Here is a 24862-nt window from a genome sequence, read left to right as displayed (position 1 = left end):
TGCAAAGTATTAGCAAGATTTCCCAATTTTCATATTCCATTCCCTTTCATTAATGTCCAACATTCCAGTTGCCTTCCCTATTACCTGCTGAATTAATATGTTAGCTATTTGGGGGTGATTCATACAGGCGGACTCTGAAATCCCTCCGTGCTGCAGATTTCTGCAGTATTTCTCCATTTAAATAATATTCATCTCCTCTATTCTTCGTCCCAATGTGCATAACATCACATTTTCCCAAGTTGTATTACATCTGACAAGTGTTTGCCACTCACTTAACCTATCACTACCCCTTTGTAGACACTTTGTGTCACCTTCACCACTTGCCTTCCCGTTGAATGCTGTGTCACCAATTAAAGAAAGACCATTAAAGAATGCGGAGAGAGAGGCGGCAGGACTTGAAAGAGCAAGAGAGGGAAAAGAGCGCGAGAAGAGCTGATTGGTGGGCAGCTGTAGTCATCTAAGTAAAAGTAAAGGCTTTAGTTTGTGTTGAGAACTGCAGGTGTTTTTTCTCTTTAAAATATCTTCTTAAGTATAACATCGGTACTGGTGTATAAAAAAATCATTACAATCAACAGCATCAAGCGGGGGATTCTTCAAGTGTAAAGAGCAGGAATGCTAATGTAATTTATTATTTAACTAATTAGAAAACGATCTCGATGGCAGGACAGCTAATGTGTAGCTGCAGCAGCATGTGGGCCTGTTGGACACCAAGTTGATCCAGTGTGAGCACATCAGTAGCAAGAGTTTGCAGCTCGAGAACATTCGGATCCGAGTTACGGAGCTGGTGTCCGAGCTGCAGACATTGCGCCACATCAGGGAGGGGAAAGTTACCTGGACACTTTGCTCCAGGAGCAGCTCACACTCCTCAGATCAGGAAATTCAAATTTCGTCTGGGATCAGGGACAGGAAGATCTGACCACAGGTGACGTAGGTCTGGGGACCAAGGGGGTCGCGTTGGAGGATCCTCGGCACCTGCAACTATCCAACAGTTACGAGGTTCTTGCAAGCTGAGTGGACGAGTGCGAGGACTGCAGGGATGATGAGCGAAGTGAGCACAGCACCGTGGTACAGAGAGCGATTCTAGTTGGGGGAGGAAATTAGGAATGCAGTTGTGTTAGGGTACAGTATATTGGCGGATGGGCCCTTTTCTCTGCAGCCTTGCGCGAGAGTTCCGAAGGCTCTGTTGTCTGCCCGCTGCAAAGGCATCTCGTCAGAGCTGGAGAGGAACTTGGAGTGGAGGGGAGGAATCTACTTGTCCTCGTCCACGTTGGTGCCAGCGACATTGACAGGACTGAAAACGAAATTCTGCTGAAATAATTCGAACGGTTAGGAGCTAAATTAAAAAAAGCAGAACCTCTGTGATAAAAATCTTGCGATTACGACCTGAAACACAGGCAAATCGCCATTGGATAATTCAAGTCATGGAGTTAAATGTGTGCTCAAAGTTGGGTGTTGGAAAAATGGGTTTCAGTTCAAGGGTCACTGGCACCAGTACTGGGTTAGACGGGAGCTATTCCGGTGGAACGGGTTTCACATTAAAATTGCAGAGGCCAGCGTCCTGGTGAATTGAATAACTCGGGCTGGAGAGAGGGTTTTAAGAAAAAATAGGTGGGCGGGGGTTCTGGAGAGGTTTCTGGCTTAAGCTGCAAACCGGTATTGGAACTTTGCGGGGCAGCTAGTTAGGTAACGATACCCAGAATGTGACAGAAAGGGACAGTGTGTGAAAACATTAAAAAACACAACAGCAACTTGAGTCAAAAGGGGAAAAGGATAAAAAGTCAAAATTGCTGCCTCACTACTTTATAGCTGGTAGTATTCAGAAACAAACAAATAACGTAAAGGCACAACAGGAGATTAATGTTGATGATCTAATGGCCATTACGGAGACGTGGATAGGAAGAGGTCAAAGCTGTGAACTAAAGATTCAGGGTTATGTGATTTTCGAAAGAACAAGCAGGAAGAAGAGATTGGTGGGATAGTATTTTTAGACGAGGTAAAAAACGTAAGTCAGCAAAAAATTATTTTTGATCGGAACATGTAGAATCCACTTGGGTGGAGCTAAGAAATAAGAAGAGAGTGAAGACAGAGGTCGGAGTAGACTATAAGGCCCCCAGCAGTAGCTAAACTGTAGGAAAGAGAATAAGTCAGTAAATAATTATGGGAGGTAAAAATGGCACTACATTAAATATGGGTGAATTTAATCTTCATGTAGGTTGGTAAAATCACATTGCCAGAGGTAGACACGAGCAAGAAATCGTAGAGTGTATCCGGGAGAGTTTCCTGGAAAAAATTGCTGTGGACCCAATCAGGGACCTGGATACTTTGCATCTGTTAATGTGTAATGAGGCAGGTTGAGTAAATGATCTCAATGTAAAAGATCCCCCGGATTAAAGTACCATAACATGGTATAATTTAGCATTCAGTTTGAGAGGGAAAATGGGTCCGAAGCAACTGTGCTAAACTTACAAAAGGATAATTACAAAGGAATGAGGGCAGAGTTGGCTGGAGTAGACTAAGAAAGGAGTTCAACAGAAAAGACGGTTGATAAAATCAATGGCCGACGTTTAAGAAAATAGTTCATGAATCATTGTTTACCGAAGAAGTTGAGGATAGAATCAAATTGAAATACAAAGAATATACATACAATGTGGCACATGTTAAACTGGGAAAGGAGTTTAACAGAAAAGACGGTTGATGAAATTAATGGCCGATGCTTAAGAAAATAGTTCATGAATCATTGTTTACCAAAGAAATGGAGTATAGAATCAAATTAAAATACAAAGAAAATACATACAATGTGGCACATGTTACTGCTAAATCATAGGATTATGATATTTTTTAAAACCACGGAATGATTACCAAAAATATATAAAAGTTTGGGAAAATAAACATTGTGTAAACTAGCAGGTAATATAAAAACGTTCAGTAGCAGCTTCTGTAAATATATAAAATTGTAGAGAGAGGCTTAAGTAAGCTCATGACCTATAGAGAACGGGGCTGTGGAAATATTAATGGGGAACCAGGAATTCGCAGTAGAGTTCAATTCATGTCTTCGCGGTAGGAGACACTAATAACATTCCAAAAAACACCAAAAAAATCAAGGGGCAAAATGGGGGGAGGGAATAAAGCAATAAATATCACGAGAGAAAAAGTGATAAAGAAACTAACGGGGCTAAAAGCCGCTAAGTCCGTAATGGATTGCATCCTAGGATATTAAAGGAAGGAGCTGCACAAATAGTGAATGCACAGACAGTAATTTTCGAAGAATCCTTTGAGTCTGGAAAAAGTCCAGAAGGTTGGAAATCTGCCGATGTAAAGCCCTTATTTAATAAGGGAGGGAGAAAAAATCTCAGGTAACTATAGGCCAGTTAGCATAATATCTGCCATTGGGAAAATGTTAAAGCCGATTGTACAGGATGTGATAACTGAGCATTTAAAATGCATAACATAATCAAGGAGAGTGAACATGGCTTCATGAAGGGGAAATCGTGCCTGGCAAATGTATTAGAATTCTTTGAAAAGAAAAGAACAGAATGGATAAAGGGGAGCCATGAGATATAATATACTTGGATTTCCAAAAAAGCATTCAATGTGGTATCGCACATATGGCTGCTTATTAAGGTAAGAGCCCATGGTGTTAGGGGTAGTATACTAGTATGGATAGAGGATTTGCTAACTAATAGAAGGCAGATAGTTGAGGTAAGGGGGGCATTTCCAGAATCGTAACCTTTAACTAGTGGAATGCCACAGGGAGTAGTGCTGGGGCCACAATTATTTACAATATATATTACTGAATTATATGAGGGAAGTAAATGTGCTATCGTCATATTTCCAGATATCACAAAAATTGGTGCAAGTGGTGAAGATGACTCAAAGAGTCTATAGGGGAATATAGAAATGTGAAGTGAGTGGGCAAAACTTGGCAGATGGCATGCATTGCTGGAAAATGTGGGCTTATGCACGTTGAAAGGAAGAATAGAGGAGCTCAATAATATTTAAATGGAGAAAGACTGCAGAAAGCTGCAGCACAGAGGAATTTGGGAGCCCGCATACATGCATATGAAAACGTTCAGTTCTGCAGGTTATAAGGAAGGCAAATGTAATGTTGTTTTTTATGTCAAAGGGAATGGATTATAAACATCGGGAAATCTTGCTAAAACTATACAAGGCATTTACTTCGAATACCATCAATAATGTTGGTCCGCTTATTTAAGGGCAGATATGCTTGAAGTGGACGCACTCAACAGAAGGTTCAATAGGCTGGTTCCCGATATGGAGGGAATTATTCAGGTGGACAGATTGATTAAATTTGGCCTGTACTCATTTGAGATTAGTAAAATGAAAGCGACCTTATTGAATTAGAAACGATTCCGAGGAGCCTCGACAAGGTAGGCGCTGAAAAGTTGATTCCCTTTCAGGGCGGGTCTAGGACGAGCGGGCATAATCTCAAAGCAAGTGTTCACTAATTTAATGCACGATGAGGAGTAATTTATTCTCTCAGTGAATCGTGAGTCGGTGGAATTAGTTCCCTTAAAGGTCTGTAGATGTTGTGTCGTTAAGTATATTCAAGGCTGAGATAGACGGATTTTTAATCCGTAAGATTATCAAAGACTATGGGGAAAAGGTAGAATTGTTGACTTGATGATTATCAGATCAGCAATGATTTCTCTGAATGGCTCAGGAGAGTGCATGTGCGGAATGACCTACTTCTGTCCGATGTCTTAAGGCCTTATAAAACAATCAAAAAGAACATTGGAACACTGTAAGAGCGCTGTCGGATTGCTGAAATATCAGGAACGGGTTAACATCTATTTCTGTTGGAGCAGTTGAATAGAAAAATGAGCTATCTCCTTACATTTAACTTCATACACTCATTACCAAATATCTTCAACCAACATCAAAACGCTTCCTGTTGTCAAATCATTCATATGGTAAAACACAGGGACATATCCATGGAATGGAAAGGTTGGTCATCAATAAAAACAAATATGATTTCCAAATCGAGCCGATTTCTTTCATTCCAGTTACTGACTCGAATTCAGTGCAATTCTAAACCGACAAATGCTCCCAGTCAAACATTATCACTTGGAGCATGTATTCCACTCTGGACACTGACCTACGCTCAATGCAACTCTGCACTGCCAGATATAAAAAATAATAAATGTTGACTGGGGTCAGCTATTCCACTCTGGTTACTAAACCACACTTTGTACAATTTGACACTAACAGGTACATTCAGTGAAAGAGTGGTGACTGGGGCCAGGAATTCCACTCTGGTTACTGACCCACACCCAGGGTGATTTTCATCTGACTTCCGCTAACCTTCCTTCAGAGAATTTGCTTTCACTGAGGACTAATTTAACATTACACGATATTCCACTCAATGCTAGGACTTAATTCATCAGAGAACCTCTGAGTAACAAACAAAGGTTCATTTTCATTTGAGAAAAGTAAATAAAGCCGCAGAGATATTTCGAGTCCTTTAAATTAACCAAATTATATTGCTGATTCGCTGTGTCTATAACAGTGAGCACTAGATCAGCACGTAATATTTTCTGTCACAGTTTAAATTGAGAGAGCAGCTCACACACAAATTTACACAACTTCAGTAGTTATGGTCACTCACCAGGAACACCTATAACAGCAAGGATTGTGTAGAATATTTTCTCAGCCTCATCAACTGATTTCATCGTTTCAGTGCGAAGTGATGTGCCCCTTTGTGCTGCTGGTAATCTCTGTGCCTTAAACACTGAGGTGATAAATTCGCAAAAGCCTATAATTTATACCCTGTGGGATCACCTCAGGGATGTTGCAATTGCAACATTCTTCAAATTATTTTGAAATATATGAACAAACAGATGATGACATTGAGTTTAGTGATGCAATATGTTTATTTTTAAATGGAGCTGCGAGGTTCCAAAGACTGAACTCTATAAATCACGTTAATTAACTAATAAAAACATGAGCTGTATTCACCCGTAAAAGATACTGTCCACTGAAACATCATCAGTTCCATCTCCAGATCTCGTATTATTTTTGTGATATCCGTCACTTGACTGTTACCACTTATTGATTAAATTCCAGATGTTAGACTGCCTCTTTCCACGCTGTTCCATTCTACTCTGCGATGTAGCTGTCCTATTTAACTGTGGACATTCAGTTGTTCGATTAAAATGATTTAGGGGTGACAATTTCTTTCTAAGTTCAACGAAGAAAATATCAGGAAATATTTAAAATCCCCCAAAATTGATTCCACACCTCAATAAACTGCGGCGCTGTCTCACTATTTTTCTTCCTCTGTCTCTCTCCCTCCCCCTCTCTCTGTCTCTCTCATTCTCTCCGTGTGCGCCTTTCTCTCTCTCCCTCTTTCTGTGTCTCTCTCTTTCGTCCTCTGTTGCTCTTGCACACTCTATATCTCCCTTTAGTTCTTTCGCTCACTGCCTCTCCCATTCTCTCGTTCTTCCTCTCTCGCTCTCCCTCTCTGGATATCTCTCTCCCCGTGTCTCTTTCTCTCCCTCTCTGTCTCTCACTTCCCCACTCAATGTTTCTGTCCCAGTCTCTGTCTCTCTCTCTTTTCTCTCTCTGTCTCTATCCAACTGTTTCCCTCTCTCACTCCCTCTGCCTCTTTCTTTCTCTGCCTGACACTCTTTGTTTCTCCTTGCTTCTCACACGGTCGCCCTTTATGTTTCTCATCCTCTCTCTTTCTCTCAATCTCTTTGTTCTGTCTCTGCCTCTATCCATCTGTTTCCCTCTCACACTCTCTCTGCCTCTTTCCTTCTCTATCTGAGTCTCTTCGCTTCTCTTTCGTTTTCACTCGACCTCCCTCTCTGTTTCTCTTCCTCTCTCTTACACTCTCTCTCTTCTCTCTCCCTCTCTCTCTCCCTCCCTCTATCTCTCTCTCTCTCTCTCTGTCTCTCTCTCCCTCTCTCTGTGAGTGTGATTTTGTGTGTGTTTGTGTGTGTGTGTGTGTTGCTGGTTATCTATCTCTATCTCTCGCGTTTCTCTGTCTCCTTCAATCTATGTGTGTATCTCTGACATTATATCTCTCTCTCTGTGCCTCTCTCGCTGTATCCATATCGATTACTCTTTTCTTCTCGCTTTATCGTTCTCGTTGTCTCTTTTCTTCCCCTTTACTCGCCCTCCCTCCCTTTCTGTCTATCACCCCAATGTGGGCCAAACTCTGTCTATCTCTCTCTGGCTCACTCTCTCGCCCTCCTTCTCAGTCTCTCTTTCTCTCTGTTCTCTTTCCCTCTTTCACTCTCGCTGTTTCTCTCTTTCTCACTTCCTAAACTTCCCTTTTCCAATTTCATTCGCTCTCTCTCTCTTTCGCTGCCTATTCTTCTCTGCCTCTAACCGACTGTTTGTCTGTCCCTCTCTTTCACTTTATTTCTCTCTTTCACTTTCTTTCTCTCTCTCTCTCTCTCTCTAGCGATCTTTCCCTCTCGTTCGCTCTCTCTCTGTGTCTGTCTCGCCTTGTCTCTCAATCTGACACCCTCATTCTTCCTCTGTCTTCATCTATCACTGCACTTCCACTACTTTCTCCCTATTCTCTCTCTCTCTCACTCACTGTCTCTCTCTCTCTCTCTCTCTCTTTTGCCCTCACCCTATGCCACACACTCGGTCTCTCTCCTTCTCCCTCTTTCAATCTCTCATTCTCTCTGCTTCTCTCTCTCTCTCTCTCTCTCTCTGCCTCAAGTTCTCTTTCTCTCCCATCATCTCTCTGTTTTTCTCCCTTTCGATCGCCCTCTCTCTCAGCCTTCTCCCTCTCCTTTTTAGGTGTCCAGGTGTGGGTGTGTACGTATTTCTCTCACTGTCTCTTCTGCCTCTCACATTCTAAAATTCATTTTGTCCCTTTCTCTCCATCTTTCTCTCTCTCTCTCTCTCTCTCTCTCTCTCTCTCTCTGTGACTATGGGTGTGTCCATCTGTGTGTGTATTTGTGTATTCGTCTGTATGTGTGTAGGTAAGTCTCTATCTCTCTCTCTCACGTTTCTCTGTCTCTTTCAATCTGTGTTCTGTATCTCTGTCTGTTTTACTGCCTCACCTGTTCGCCTCCTCAGTCCCTCCCCCTCTCCTTCTTCCTGCCTGCTTGCCTGCCTCTCTGTCTATCTATCAATCTATCTATCTATCGATCGATCTCTCTAACTATCTATCTAAATATCGCTCGACCGATCGATCCATCTGTCTGTCTACCTATCTACCTATTTAATGATCGATATCTGTCTTTGTGTATCTTTGTCTGTCTGTCTGTCTGTCTGTCTCTCTCTCTCTCTCTCTCCACCTCCTCTCTCTCCCTCTCTCTACCTCTGTCTCGGCCCCTCTTGTGCAACCTCTCTGTTTATCTCTCTGTCTGTTTGCCTGTCTCTCTCCTTCTCTGGCTGTGCCTCTCTCTCTCTGTATCTCTATCTCTCACATTTTCCATCTCGCTGTATGGTTCTCGCTGTCTCTTTCTCTTCCTCTTTACTCTCCTTATGTCTATCTCTCCCTCCCTTTCTCTCTATCACTCCAGCTGTATGTCTATCTCTGTCTCTCTCCGCCTCACTCTCTCGACCTCCTTCTCGGTCTCTCTCTCTTTGTCAAGTTGCTCTCTTTCCCTCTTTCACTCTCGGTTTCTCTCCCTTTCTCGCTTGCTAAACTTCCCTTTGTCTGTTTCATGGTGTCTCTCTCGATCTGTCTCTGCCTATTCTTCTATGTCTCTGCCTGTTTGTTTGTCTCTCACACTCTCTATCCTTTCAATTTTCTCACTCACTTTCTCTGTCACTTTCTCTCTCTCTCTCTCTCTAACTCTCTCGCTGTCTCCCTGCCTCAGTCTCTCTCAGTCCCTCTCTCACACTGTGTGCTTTATTACGGCTCTCTCTCTTTGACTCCCCCTTCTCTCTCTTACCTCCCCGTCTCTCTTTATCAATCTCTCTCTCCGTCTCTCTCACTGTTTCTCTAACTCTCGCTCTCCCCTCCTCCCGCTGTCTCCCTATTTAGGTGTGATTCCTCCACTCTCTCTATTCTCTCTCTCCCTCTCTCTCTTAACTTTCTCTCTCGCGCTATGTCATGCACCCAGTCTCTCTCCTTCACCCTCTTTCACACTATCAATCTATTTGCCTGCCTCGATGTCTCTCTCTCTCTCTTTCTCTGTCTGCCTCACACTCTCTTTCTTACCCAGCAACTCTCTATTTTTCTCCCGTTCGATCACCCTCTCTCTCTCTTCCACTGCGGGTGTCTACGTGTGTGCGCATTTGTTTCCCTCTTTCTGTCTCTGCCTCTCATAAACTAAAATTCCATTTGTCTCTTTGTCTCCATTTATAGCTCTCTCTTTCTCTCTCTCTTTTCGTCTGTCTCTCATTCTGTCTCTCTGCCTCATTCTCTCTCTGTCTTTCTCTCACAGTTTTTGTCTAACTCTTTCTCTCGAACTGCCTCCCTCTCTCTTTTCTCTCACCTGCCTCTTTCTCTCTCTCTCTCTCTCTCTCTCTATCTCTCCGTGCCCCTCTCGCTGTGTCTCTTACTCTCCCTCTCTCCTTATCCATCTGTTTCCCTCTCTCGGTCCTTTTCCGCGCCTCTCCCTCAATGCACCTCCGTCCCTCCCCCTGTTCTCTCATCTCTCCCTCTCTCCCTTTTTCCTTATCACTGTAGATCTTCCTCTGCCTATTCTTCTCTCCGTCTCTCTGCCTGCCTGCCTGTCTCTCACTCAGTCTCTCCATCTATGTAACTTTCTGCATCTGTCCTTTTTTTCCCCTGTCTCTCTGTCTCTCACTCTCTGCTTATATATTTGCTCCCTCTCTATCTCTCAGTCCCTCTCTGTCCTTGTCCATCTACCTCTCCCAAACCCCTTGTTCTCTCCTTATCTGTCTTCGTCTCTCTTTGTCTGACCCTTTCTCTCTCAGGCTCTCTCTCTCTCTCTCTCTCTCCCTGTGTGTGTGAGCGTGTTTTTTTTTTATCTTTCTTTCTCTCTATACCCTCTCTGTCTCTTTTTCTCTGCTTGTGAATCTCTCTGCATCTTTCTGTTTCTATCCCTTTCTCTCCCCGTCTCACTCTCGCTCTCTCTCAGCGTCTCACCTTCCCTCTCTCCTTCTCTGCCCTTCTGTCTCTGCCTCTCTTTATTTCCCTTTCTCCCCGACTCTTTCACTCTCTACCTCTAAGCCTACCTCTCCCTCTCTCTCTCTCCTATCCCTTTGTTTCTCTCCCTCTGTGCGTGTGTTTACATGTGTGTGTATGCGTGTAGATCTCTCGAACTTTCTCTCCATCTGTACGTAGCTCCATCGCTCTCGCTTCTTTTGCGCTCTCTCTATCTATATCTTCTCTCCCACCCCCCCTATCTATCCCATACTCCCTGTTTCTCTCTCTCTCTGTCACTCTACCTCTATCTCTGCCTCTCTCTGCACCCCCCCCCCCAATCCCCCCCACTGTCTCTCCCTCTCTCTATTGTCATCCGCCCTCCCTCTCTTTTGCCCATTGATCTTCTCCTTCTTTCTCTCTTATACTTTGCCCACACTTCCTCCAGACACCCGCGCCCCCCTCTCTCTTGCGTATGGTGTTTGCGCCTGTGTATATGTGTCCCTCTCTGTCTCTATATCCTGCAATATTTGACCCCCCTCTCTCTAAATCTCCCTTTACATCTTCCTCAGTCTGTCTCTTACCTCCCTCTGTCTCTCTAAATATCGCTTTGTTTTTTTTTTACTCTCAATCTGTCTCCCTCTATCTTTCTCTGTTTCACGCTCTCTTTCGTGCTCTCTCTCTCTCTCACTCTATTTCTCTCTCTGTGCATGTCTCTCGGTTTGTCACTCCCACTCTGGTTCTATGGGTAGAATCGCTCCAGGTTTGCGCTAAGTGAAGTACCTCGTGGGAAACAGATGTTTTACCCCCCGGCCACAGTGGCAGCTTTTTACACCATATCATCCGCAGCTTTGGGAATCACGTCCACTCGCTTGTGGGCAGCCTCTGAATTGCCCGCCATGCTCTTAACACACCGTTTCCTCACTCTGGATGACATATCTAAGCTGCAGCTGCGCACAGAGTTCTCAATGCTAGCAGCCTAGGACTGTGCCATTGAAGACATGGCCCTGAAAGACAAGAAGAGTTCGGTGAGCCATTACTGGAATAATTTAGGTGGCCCACCGTGATGTCCTCCACCCCCACTCTGCCCGCAGGAGGTGCAGAATTATCATCACTCCGCCTTGTGAGGAGCTGACAGTGGTGGTCAGTGCCAATGCTGCACAGAAAATATTGCCCACCCAGTGACAGAAGGGTGATGAGTGATCTTATCAGTGCCGCCAGGGTAGGACAGCAATCTTATCACTCGATCTTTACACGCTCACAAGTCCATCACACATTCACTGGCACCTCACTCACTGCCCTTTTGGTGACATCACCACTAACAATGTCACATTCACCCTCTCATCTCCAGCATGCCTCAATGCTTCCAGCGAATGCCTCCATAGCCCTGATCATCTTGAGGTCAAGTGCACAGACAGCAAGTTTTCTCATACCCCCTTTTTGACAGCCCCCTTCCCCGTACTCACCTCGCCATGCAGCCTCTTCCCTTACCTGAGCTCACTTCTCCCCCTTCCCCAAGCAAGCCCTAGCCCGGCAGCCATTGAAAAGACACCCCTTCTTTACGCTTGTCTTGGAGATAGCGACGAACCTGTGAGCCCCCCTCAAAGTGAGATGGCGCTGCCTGCGAAGCCTGGCGCTGATGACCGCGAGATCCGCTCAAAATAGGCGATGCAAACAAACCTCGAAGCACCCAGCCCAGTACAGATACCAGGGGCTCGTCACTTATGTACTGTTGTGAAACACGTCGGCGTGATAGTCCGGACGGTCCTACGTCCTGAGATGTTTCTGACGAGCATGGCTTATAATTATTTGCAGGGTAATTGAAATGAATTTCCAGACCCCCGGCGGTGGGAAATGTGGCCCGGCTTTGGTAGGTGCCACGGGTGTTTGCAATTTGGTTTCACAGCGGCATGAAAGTGACTTTTGACCTTCCGGCCATTTTGTCCGCTCACATCTACTTAGACACCCAACATCAGCGGGCATGGAAAATTCGATCCCATACTTCCATGTCTCTCTCCCCTCTCTCAATCTCTCTCTCTCTTTCTCTCTCAATCTCTACTCCTCTCCCTCCCCTACCTGCACTGCCTCTCTCTCTGTGTCTCTCTCTCCACTCTGTCTCTTCCCCCTGCTCTCACTGTCTCTCTCTTTATCTCTCTCTCTCTCTCTCTCTCTCATCTACCTCTCGCTCCCTCTCACTCTGATGCTTTTTTGTGTCTCTCGATTTCTCTCTCCCTCTATTTCTTTTCCTGGGCCTTTCTCCCTCTCCATCCTGTCTCTCTCTCTCCTCTCTCTCCCCCACACCCTCTCTCTCTGTCTCTCCGTTTAACTCTCTCTGACTATATTCCTTCTCTCGTTATTCCTCCCTCCATGTCGGCCTCTGTGTCTCACTCTCCCAAATTTTCTGAACTTATATATAATTCTGTATCTCTCTTTCTCTCCCTCTCCCTCTCTTCCTCACTCTCGCAATCTAACTAACTTTATCTGTAACTCTGTTTCTCTTTTTCTCTGCCTATTCATCTCTCTGACTATCCCTCTCTGACGATATGTTTCCCTTTGTCACTCTCTCCCTTTATCTCTATCTCTCTCTCTCCACATGTCTCCGTCCTTGTACATGTTTCTCACAGCCCCACCAGTTATTCCCCCTTTTCCCTATCTCCCTATCTGTCCCTCTCCCTCTGTCCCCCGCCCATGTCTCTATAGGCGTGTCTCTATATGCATGGTTTTCTGTCTCTCTCTGCCTGCCTCTTCCCTCTGTCTCTCTCCCTCTTCCCTATGTGTTGTTTCACGGTCAAATGGCATGATGTACCATGATGTAGCATGGTCGTGGTCCGTTGCAACCGGCCACCCGGAGGGGAAAAATGTCAGTGGTGCCTTTCTTTCCTTCGACGCCCACCCGCCTATACCTCTGTAAATATGATAGTAAATGAGAAATGTCTGGAAACTTTGAGTGATTCATTCCCCTCAGTGAGACTCGCTCCACCTGCTGCAAATGTCAATTAAAATGGGAAAAGCCTGGGAAATCTCAGTGATTCAGCTCTTCGTATCATTTCATGAAATAAAGAATTGCAGTGACGGTATAATTCAGCACACTCTTGCTCACTGACCTTAGTCGGGGGTCACGGGATAAATAGCATTGCCTGTGCAGGAGCACAGGAGCTTCAGGATAAAGGCCATATGCTGAACAAAAGAATGCAGAGGTGCAGAATAATATGCCAATTTTTTTATCCTCCACCATATAGAATAAACCATTAACATGGACCATAACAGGAGGAAATTGGTCGAGATAACAAACAGTAAAATGATGGATTACCCTTGACTCCCCATCTCTGCAACTTTCGCCACTGCTGTGAGCCCGGAGTCTCCTGTGGGCTCCGTTGGTCACTAAAATGTGTCTGATGGTGAAAACATTGCGCAGCAGAATCAGGAAAATGGGGCCCACAGGGTTAGAATGTTGCGGACGTCATCGGCTGTGGTCGAAAGTGGAAATTCCAGAACATGAACTGTTACCCCACAAAGCCAAAATGTTCTCAATATCTGATACCCACCCGTTAACATATTAGGCCAGAAAATGTTCTTTAAACAGGTCAGCAAAGTCACTGTTTCCAGCATCAAAGCTGCGGTTTTGTCATTGCCAGATTTATCTTTCAGCTTCTGGCCAGAGATGGGCACAAATTAGTCAAAGGTGAAAGTGATGGTGAACCAGACAGAACATTCAGTGGCTGCATTAAATGCGATGGCGTGGATGTTAAACATGGGGATGCACTTCAGGAAATAAAAAACAATCTCAATAAACATTCGGAATTTCTCTCAATATCGCATCAACTATAAGAACCAAAAGATCGACCACGAACATGGCCACCAGTTAACAAGAGAAACATTTGGAATGACCACAACGTTTGCACAGGAGGATCACAATCGTGGCGGGGTTAACTGTAAGGAAGGGAAATACATCGCTGGAATTATGCATCTGGCTGGTGGAAAGGTTACCAGCTTGATTCATAACTGATTTAGAGGTGATGCATGGAAACAAATGTGCCTTAAAGTTCTAATATGTTGGACCTTGGTACATTGGAAGGAAGCGATGATTAAATAGCAAAAATTGCAGTTCGCAGAGAGGCGATGCAGGGATGACGGGGGCGACAGATGTGATGACGCCACGGGGATTGAGGGTGGATGGACGGGGTAGCGGGGGAACAAGGGTGATGGGTAAAGTCAGTAGTGATGAGAGAACAGCGGTTGACAGGAGCCAGGCGTGTTGGGATGTGTTACGGATAGAGGAGAAATGTGGGAACATTTCCCCATATTTCCCAGATCTCTATTGACGTTTTCTGAGAAGGAATATTTTAACCCCTCCAGTGCTGTATTGTTTTAAGAACAGTTGGGCGATGTCTACGGAATATGTAATTGGCGGTCTTTGTTATAAAGTGAATGTATGTTACCAATTTGGGATCAGTCTGGTTCAGCAGGAGACAGTTACAGGCAGAAGGATGGAGTTGAGAGTTGGGAACAGGGTTTGGGGCAGTGATTGAAAACAACTCTCCAGACTTTCCAATATTTAATTTCAGTGACAGATGTTTGATATATTCCATGTTGGGAGGGTGAACATGGAGATATAGTACAAAGTAAATTGTGAACATTTATGGTGTGTGCAAGAACAATGAGGCCCGCAGTGTTTGTGAACAAAACTCTGAGGTTGACAGGGCAGGTGAGGAAAACTGCTAATGACATGTGTAGGATCCTGGGCTTTATAAATAAAGACACAGACTACTAAATATGGGAAGTTATGGAGAACCTGAATCAAGGCCTAGTTTGTTTCCACCTTGTGTTTTGAATGCAATGCTGGGTTCCGCACTTCAGGAAGGATGTGAAAACTTTGAGGGGGCACAGATGAGATGAACTAGAATTATTCCCGATATGAGGGGCTTTACTGGTACGTGAATAATCTGGAGAGGCTGGGCTTGTTCTTCATATAGCAGAGGTTATTAAGGGGAAACTGGATGGAGGTATTTAGAATTATGATGGGTAAGATAAATTTAATGGATAGAATCTCTCTTATTCGCTGAGAGTTCAATAACCAAAGGACGCAGAATCAAGGCCATTGAGAAAAAAAGGTAATCTCAGGGGGAACATTTCAATGACACTTTTTACAACATGAATTTTATTATATAATGAGGAAGATACAATTTCAATAGCATATGGCAAAATTGAATCTAGATGTTAAAAAGATAGAAACATATAAATGATAATGAAATGCTATGTTAAGAAAACGAAGGCCAATTAAAGCTAATAGTTTTGTGTGAAATAGGCTTTTGAACCCTCCAGCATTGTGTGCATGATTCTGATGAGTAGCCAAAGTGAAGTTGGGGAAACGCCATTTGGGACTCCATTGTCAAGTGGATATCATATTAAATTGTTGATTCTGTTATAACTCTAAAATCAATTTCGGAATGTTGCCTTAAAAGGGGTGTTACTGGGTGCCAGGTTAATTGGAAATTTTAGGAGCCATTATATTTGAATTAATTGTAGAGTTATTAATGTGCTTGAAATCTTTTAATTTGTTAATAAATACTGTAAAAAAAATTTAAGAATTAATATATGTATTCGCGAACTCATTACTTCTGAATTCAGTGCAAATTACTTGCAATAAATTAAAATTGCAGAACTGTTGAGATAGCGTGACCAAATTTCCCTTCTGAATTGGCCCAGCTGGCACACACCATCTGGCATTTGAAAACAAAATTACGAGCTTGTGTGGGATATTTTAAACTCCTCAATTTGTTTGGAGTCGTTATACCTTAAGTCTACGAGTTTGAGAAGCACATTGAATTCAAGAGTTAGTGTGAGGGATTTTAAAGTGGTGAGACTGAAAAAATGGTGACATCCATGATGTAAACTTTTCTGGAAGTAGAATATATAACTTTGATTGAGTTACAAAAAGTGTCTCAAGGTTACTTAATGGAATTGACAGGTAAGTTTCAGCTGAGATTGCCTGTAGTGTCAAAGAAAGCAGACATATTTGATGTGATAGTGCATAATTGTAAATTTGAAATGACACTTGACTACAGTGAGCCACAGCTGGAGGTATTGAGACTTCAGTTACAAAACAGACGCTTGCATTTGAACAAACAATGGCAATGTAAAATGAAACATGAGCCAGAGAATTTAAAAAAAAACAGAAAATACAAAGGGTATCTTAAAGAAAAATGGAAATGTAAAAACTCGATCTCCAGAAGGAAAAGTTAGCAATGGGGGAGAGAGAGAAGGAGAGAGAAAGGGAATACCATCTTAAAAAAGCTGGACTTTAAAAAAAATCTCAGACGCTGAGGAATGTTCTGATGATGAAAGGGAAAAAAAACACCTTCAACCTTAAAACAAGTGGGGAGCTGTTTGAATTCGTTCAAACTCTTCCGAAGTTTGAATAAAGGGACGCAGAGTTGCTTTTTAATAAGTTTTAGGAAATAGCTAAGCAGACGCAATGCCAGATACCATTACAGCAAATAGCAAATGAGACATTGGCTTTTGTGACGCCAGAGGGACTGCATGAGGCTAAGTTCATGGCATTTGGTATGAAGAATTGCACCAGCAACGTTTCAAAGACTAACAAACAATGCAAACTCAGCACTGAGCAACTTGTATTTACGAATTGATACTTTTCCGTCATATGTGCGAGGAGCATTTATAATATCTGGATGAATTATTTAATCGACTGCAAAAAGCTAACTTGGATAAAAGTGGGTTTGCAAATGTGCAAGCTGTATATCTTGGCCTGACCACTGGCCATCATAAGGTGGCTTCGAAGGATGTGAAAGTCAAATTCGTCGTGGGTTCCCCATGTCTACAACAAAACGAGCAGTTTTGAGGTGTCTGGACATGAGCGAATTTTATTGGGAAATTGTACCAAATTTTGGCAATGCGGATCCTCCATGTGCTAAACTATTAAAAAAGATCAAGTATCACTGGACATGGAAGTGTCAGAAGGCATTTGGCAATTTCAAACCATGCTGACTACAATAGCAATATCCAATTAGTAGCCTAACCCCATCAATTAACATTGGCCATTGACACAAGTGATGTAGTCATTGGGGATGTACGGTTGCAAGAAGATGCAAATGGAATTGAGAAACTGAAAGGGGATTTTTCACGCAAGCTTAATATACAACATATAACATATCCAAGGATCCATATTGAGACTGTGGATCTTGTGTTCACATTGCAAAATTTCGAGGTTTATGTTGCAAACAGTTCATCAGAGGCAACTGTTTACACAAAACACAATCATTAAAATCACATGGAGAAATTTAGACACCGAATTGCAATGTTCTTCAGATTAAGTTTATTGCTGTAACCATTTAATTTACAAATTATACTTGCGGCTGGACAAAAAGATCTAATTCTAGAAATACATTCTTCTCGTAATGTAATAGTTCACGTTTCTTGATAACTATAGTAAGGTAAGTTAAGAAAATGAAGCTGTCTTTCTAAATGATGACGGTACATTTTACCATAAGGATGGAGGGGTGAGGAAATGACAATAATTTTCACATTATTTGTCTTGTTTGTTGTGAAGAACATTTGTGGGGGTAATTTGGGTCAGTCTGTGTGATTTAATTGTATTTGGAGTCAGGTAAACTGCAAGCATTAAATCATCAAATGAAGCCATGTGCTTGACATGGTGATAAGCAAAAATGGATTCTGCCTTAGGATGCAATGTGTGAAGGGATTTACGGATCTCAAGGGGGTCTTAGTCTGTTCACAACTGGCCAGATCAACAAGGTTAAGGATTGTGCATATTTGTTTCTCAAAGGTTACTGACAACATTGGCAAGATGGAAGTTGTTGTAGTCTATGAAGAAGATACACTTTCAAAGGCTAATGGAACAATAGAATTTGCAAATTAAAATTAGAGAAACACATACAAGGGAGAGTGAAGAAGGTCATGTAACATCTAGCATGAGTGTGTGAAATTTCCTTAACGAAGCCTCCAACCATTAGTGCATAAGCCTGTTACATAACAAAAGTGATGTTGGGGAAAAGGCCATTTAGAATTCCACTGTAATGTGGGTATTGTGTTTACTTGCTGGCTATGTTTCAAATGTAAAATCTATTTTGGACTGTTTCCTTAAAGGGGTGTAAGTGGGGCTCAGGTGAATTAGGAAGTTTAGTAATTATTTATTAGTAAATAATTGTAGTCTTATGGATGTGTTTGAAATCTATACTTCGTTAATAAATACTTTCATTTCATGGAAAAAATCTCTAAATATCTTGATGGGCACCTCAATTCTGAATTCAGTGCACATATCTTCTCGTCCTAATAACGAATTGTAAAATAGTTGTGATAGCGCGACCAAGTTTCCCTTGTGGATTTGCTTCGCCAGGATCGCGTTGCTCCGCCGAGTCATAACATTGGTCAAAATGCTCGAACTCTCTCCATAACAGCATGACAGAGACCGCAGCGCTTCAAGAAGGCAGCTCATCCTCAACTTTTCAAGGGCCTTATGGATGGGCAATAAATGCTGGCCTAACCAACGATGCCTACACCCCATAAATGAATTTAAAACAAGAACAGCGCAGTGGATTCAAAACACAAAGCATGTTGGTTAATTCAGTGAAGACAAAGCCTGGATAGAATCAGAACGTTCTGCAATGCTGTCGGAGTGTTCATGCCAGGGGAGATAAACAGACGTTGCTTTGTTTGAGGAGCAATAAATGAGCCTCCTTTCACTCAGCTTTGGATATTAAAAAGTTTGTTGCAAATAACAAACCAGAGACAAGCTGAGCATTGCACCTCAAGTAGACCTGCAAAGGGTTTCTAACCAGAAGACATCTGGAGAAAGCATGGAGATGAACAGTGATGTAAGGAGGCTCTGCCTTATATGGCACAGATCATAGCAAACACGTGGCACAAAGAAGCAGCCCAAAGAAACCTATTTGGTGCAGTAGGTCAGAGAGCTTTATTCAGTCAGATGTCTCGCGTGGAGAATTTATCAAACGATTGACTACCAAGACTGACTCTGGCGTGCAGTGAATCTAAGCAATTGGTATTATCTTGAATATGTGCTACTGGTTAGTGCTTCAGTAAAGGTGCATTATATTTAGTGGAACCGCATCCAAGTTGTTGTGTGCTGCTTATATCAGATTAGCGGCAATAATTATTATTCCAGGAAGAGTGTCCGACAGAATTTGGGAAGCGAGGGCCAGGAGACTTGAAGATAAAGCCTTTGCAGAACATACTATGGGTGGGTTTGTCATGGAATTGGTGCAGGGAAATTACCTCTCAAGCAGAGGTGGGCTCGATTATCCTGGAGGGGGATGGCCCAGTTTGTGAGGCAGAGGAGTTGGGCACAGCGGTCCACTTCTAATGAGGGGTTCATCAGAGGAAGTTGGCTGAGGAAACAATAGCGACATCTTATGGATGGTGAATCTGAGAAAAATAAATTTAAGCAGGAGCTGGAGCAGAGAGATCAGAAGATCAGTGAGCAATTGCAAATAGTAATGCCTTAATGAACAAGGCAGAGGGGGAGAGAAACGAATATGAAAGACAGGGAACGGTTTGAACTGGAAAGGGAACAGGAGTTAAGTAAGACTCAATACCTGGAAAGTCGCTCTGTGAACCATCAGCACTTGTGCGATGAGTGGGCTGAGTGAGGAACAGAGCTGATTCATTGGGCAGATAGAGCAGACACGGAGGCTGATGATCTTAAAGTTGCCCACCGTGTGCCCAGCACAACATTAAGAAGACAGAGAAGTATGAAAACAGATCAAAATGAGTGCTGAGGGTTGCAGAGTTTGAGACCGTAGTTTCCTGGTACACAGGGGAGTTGTAGGTGTAGTGGGTATTGGAAAACTGACAATTACAGAATTGATGGAGGAGAAGGAGCATCCTGACACCGATCAGATTGACCCAAGGACACGGAATGGGCAGGACCAACAACAGCGAATGATTTGCCCGCCTCCCGTGGTCGCTTTGCGGCAATTAGCATTCCAAACATCTCATAGGGTCAGCAGGGACGTGGCTTGCTGTACCATGAGTTTGTAATTCCCTGCACTGGTGATTCATTGTGGAAAATGGCAGTGGATGTGTCAAAGTTACAGTGAGGGAATTACCCTTCCGGACAATCCCCAGAGATAGATCAGCTGGCGGGGCTGCATGGCCTCGGTGAGGGAGACAGAAGCGAATATTTGCTTTTGACGTTTGGAACTAACGCTTCATGCTGCACTCCCACGCGAAGGGATGATGAGGCGGGGAACATGGGGCACACTGAAATAAATTGTTTTAATTGCGATGGGCTTATGAAGGGGGATACTTTTTAAATTGTTGAAGTCAGTGAGACTGGAACCCACGGGTGCCCTGAACGTTGAGGCTGAGAGACTGTGGTCAGCGTATAACAGATTTCACGATGGTCCAGAACGTGACCGAGCCGAACTCCGAGGGGCAGCCGTAAAGCTGAGGCTGTGAATGAGAATCGTCCTCTCACTATCGACCTTTGCAGACATTGAGCAAGAGATAACACACAATATAGAAGCAGGAGTTTTGAAAAAGTTGGCAGTCCAATTTGACGAAAGGCAGGAAGCAAAGTCCACGGCTGGGGTCATTAGCAAAGCGAAAGGGAAGGCCTGTGAAACGAATACAGCAGCCCTTTAAAAAATGGCAGCATGGAGGAGGGTTCAAATGGCGAAGAACTGTGGAGTGTTACAAGGGTGGAAGAAAGGGCGAGTTTTGACCTGGCTGCAGAAATCCCCTCAGGGGGGAGGGAAGCACCGAACAGGCACCTCAAGGGGGGCGAACAGTAGCAGGTACAAGGCGTGACAAAGCGAGTAAAACAGCTGAAACAACACAGCAGAAGCTTCTCGCAGCCCAGGCGGCCACAGGTGGATGCCAATGCTGACGGGGTCCCACCCAGCCCAAGCACTGTGTCCAATCAAGTATGACGATTAGTGTGTCCATGGGGGGATGTTGGTGTTCACGGGGAAACTGGGGGTTTTCTCGTTGATACAGGAGTTTGGTGAATACCTTAATCGTCTCATGTCTAGTGGGACCCCATTGGAAGCAGAGGGATTTGCAGTGACTCGGTGTCTGGGTCGGTATTTAAATGATTAGTAATCAGGATAGGGCCCTTGAAAACTAAATGGAAAAGTCTGTTGGTGAAGTGGACCCAACTGCAGAAGCGGGTGTTAGGAGCTGACTGGTGACAACACATTGTGCTGCAGTGGAAATGGCTAAAGGTTTTCTGTGCGGAGGAGAGTGAGGAGAGGAAGGAATAGTTAGCATCTTGTAAGGCGTGACCTGTTGCTTCTGTGAGACCGAATCGACCTGAGTCCCTGTGGCTGTAGAACGCACCGGCGAATCAGGAGGTATTGACGGAATATCACTATGTGTCCATACCAACTCTTCCTCTCTCTCTGTTGTTCCCTGTATGTCTTTCTCTCTTGCTCTCCATTTCTCTCTGTCGTTTGACCTCCTGTCTCTCGTTCTCTGTCTATCACCCTCTCTGCTTGTCTCCCTTTATTGCTCTCTCCAAATTAGTGTCCCCCGATCGCTTTGGACCCGTCGATCTCTCTCTCTATCCCTCTGCCTCTCTGACTGACTCTCTCTTCTCCCTCTCGCTCTCACTATCTATCTTCATTTGACACTCTCTGTGCCTCCCTGTCTCTGTATGTCTAACTGAATTTTTCACTCTCTCTCACTTCATCTGACGCTCAATGTCTCCCTCTCTATATCCCCCTTACTCTCACTATCTTACTGTGTGTTTGTGTGACTGTGTGTTTGTATGACTGTGTGTGTGTGAGCCTGTGTTTGTTTGTGTGAGAGAGTGACATCACTTTGTTTCTCGCTAAGTGTGTCTCTCTCCCTTAATCAACCTCTTCGTCTCTCTGTCTGACGGTCTTTCTTCATTTCCAACACTCTCCATTTATCTCTCTCACCGCCTGTATTTTGTGTTTCTATATCAATGTGTCTATCTACTCCTCTCTCTTTTAACTCCCCCTCTCTCTACACCTAGCTTCTTCTTTCTGAATTCCTCTCTCTCTGTCTATTTACCTCCCTGTCACTCTCCCCCTCATTGCCCCCACTCCTTCTTGACCTTATGCCCCCTGTGGCTCTCTTTGTGCCCAATTCCCTATGTCCCTCTACCTCTCTCCACCTCTAACCCATTTTCTCTCTACCTGACGCTTCCTTCATCTCTCACTCTCTATCACTCTAATTCTATTTCTCTCGGAGCATCCCAATGCATTTCTCCCTCTGTCTGTCTCACTGTCTGTCTCTCTCTCTGTCTATCTTCGTTAATCATGCTCTCTTTCCACCTCTGTCACTCGCTCTCTCTCTCCCTGTCTCTCTCTCTATCTGCGTGTGTCTGTGTGTTCTGTAAGCCGACTGTATCTCACTCTATTGCTCTCTCTCTCTCTCTCTTACTTCCTCTCTCTCTCTCTGCCTCTCTTTGACATTTTCTCCTTGTCACTATTTTCCCTTTTTTTCAATTTCTCTGTCTTTCTCTTTCCTTCTTGACCTCCCAAACTCTCTATCTCTCTCTCTCCCTCTCTCTCTTTGTCTCTCTGACCATCCCTCGCTCTCCTCACATCTCACCAACTCTTACAACACTCTTTCTCTCTCTGTCTCTCTATCTCTGTGCCTGCATCTCGTTGTCACTATTTATGTATCTTTTCAACTCTACCTCTTTCTTTCTGTCACTCTTAATATCTCACACACTCCTTTAGTCTCCATTCATGATCCCGTCTCTCCTTTTCTACGTACCATTCTCTCACTGCCGCTGTTCCTCTCTCTCTCTCCAACTCGCTCTCTCTTACCCTCGGTCTCTCTCACTTTATCTTCCTCCCTCAATCTTTATTTGCCTCAGCAGCCCCTCTCTATGTTGATAGCTACCTGTAAATCATGCTCTGTTCATCTCTGTCTCAGTCAACCCCTCATTCTCCCTCTGCCCCTTTCACCATCTCGCTCTCTCTCCATCTCTCGATCTGTCTCTCTTACTCTCCCCCTATGTATCTGCCTCATCCTTTTTCTCTCCCTCTGTGTCTTTTTTTTGTCTCCCTCTGTGTGTTTATTATATCTTTTGCCCCCCTCTGTCTCTCTCTCTATCTCTCTCTCTGTCTTTGTCTCTCTCTGCCTGCCTATCTATCTTTCGCCTTCTCTGTCTCTTTCTTTGTCCCAGTGTTTTTCTTCTGTCCAATCAGTGTCAGGTAGCTTGATGATGAACAGTTGGATCGGCCATTTAGAGCACCGGTGTGTATCTTCACCTCCATGACACCCTTTAGAAATGTGAAATAAATAATACAATTCTGGAGCTGTACAGTGAATCAGTTCATTTCAGCACTTAATTAATTGAATAATTGGAGTGAAGGGATATGCCAGTGCATTCTTCAAATGCTCTCTGAACTTAGTCTGGGTCACGGCATAAATACCAGTGTTTGTGCAGCAACTCAGGAGCTGAAACATGAAGCCCAAATCCTGAAGTGAAAGATCTAGAGCTAAAGATGAAAACCCCAAATTATACATCCTCCACCATGTAGAATAAATCGTTAACACTGACCATAACAGGATGAAATTGGCTGAGATAACAAACAGTGAAACTATGGATTTCTTTCGACTCTCCATCTCTGGGTCCCTGGGGCTCTTACCGCTGCTGTGATCCCGGAATCTCCTGCGGCCTCTGCTGGTCACTAAAGTGTGTCTGATGGTGAAAACATTGAGCAACAGAATCAGGACAAATGGGACCCCCGGGGTTAGAATGTTGTGGAGGATCTCGATTGTGGTCCAAACTGGAGATAACAAAACATACGTTGCAACCCCACAAAACCAGGGAGAGTTGATCAGCTGATATTCATCCGTTAACATAAAGTACCAGAAAACGTTCTTTAAACAACTCAGCACAGTCACCGTTCCCAGAACCACAGCCGCTGTTTTCTCACTGCAATAATTACTTTTCATCTTCTGGCAACAAATGGCCACAAATCGGTCAAAGGTGAAAGTGACTGTGAACCAGACAGAACAATCAGTGGCTGCATAAACCAGGACAGCGTGGATGTTACACATGGGGATGTCATAAAGGAACCCAAACTCTTCCTGATAAACAATCGTTATATGTCTCAGTATCAGGTCGAGGAAAACGACCAGTAGATCCACTACTGCCATGGCTACCAGATAACGTGTGATACATTTGGAGAGACCACAGTTTTTGCCCCTGAGAATCACAATCGTGATTAATTTCACTGTAGGGAGGGGGAATAAACAATAAATATATAAATTAGTTTCAGAGCAAAGTTACCGGTTTGATTGTGAGTGTTATTGAGACGTGCTGGTACATCCTCTGATGTTTTGAATTAAATGGACCAGAAAGAAGAAATTGGATAGTCTGTGATACAGTGGAATTAAGCAGCGAATAAATGTTTGTTTTAATATTTTATCCTGGGATGTGGGGCTTGTTTGCTAGGCCAGCGTGTATTTCCCATTCCTACTGCTATTGAGAAAGATGTTGTGAAATTCCTTCTTGAACTACTGTAGTCCATGTGGTGCAGGTGCACCCTCAGTGCTGTTAGGGAGGGAGTTCCATGGTTTCGACCAAGCGACAGTGAGAAAACGGTGGTATATTTCCATGTCTGGATGGGGAGTAGCTGGGAGTGGAACTTCCAGGTGGTGGTGTTCCTATGTGCCTGCTGCCCTTGTCCTTCAAGGTAGTAGTGTCCGCGTGTTTGGAAGGTGCCCTCTGTGCAGACTTGGCGAGCTCCTGCCACACTAGAGTGGTGGAGGAAGGAATGATTGGGCAACCAGAGGTGATGGGGCTACCCGGAAGTGACGGAGGAGCCAAAGAAA

General features: G+C 43.9%; 1 protein-coding gene across 1 annotated transcript in view; it reads right to left on the bottom strand.

Moving 5' to 3' along the window:
- LOC144672321 (putative G-protein coupled receptor 139) overlaps nucleotides 1-24184 on the bottom strand; it is a 40019-nt gene extending 15835 nt beyond the window's left edge. Inside the window, exons 1-2 of the mRNA XM_078534174.1 lie at nucleotides 24082-24184; nucleotides 23671-23811 (exon numbers count right to left, since the gene is read on the bottom strand). Coding sequence (XP_078390300.1) covers nucleotides 23671-23811; nucleotides 24082-24184 — 244 coding nt within the window. The remainder of the gene's footprint in view (nucleotides 1-23670; nucleotides 23812-24081) is intronic.
- Between the last annotated feature and the right edge of the window lie 678 nt (nucleotides 24185-24862).

This window comes from Cetorhinus maximus, chromosome 37 (assembly GCF_964194155.1).
Source record: "Cetorhinus maximus chromosome 37, sCetMax3.hap1.1, whole genome shotgun sequence".
Taxonomy (NCBI): Eukaryota; Metazoa; Chordata; class Chondrichthyes; order Lamniformes; family Cetorhinidae; genus Cetorhinus; species Cetorhinus maximus.
Note: the sequence above shows the minus strand (reverse complement) of the source record. Positions and strands in the feature narration are given on the sequence as shown.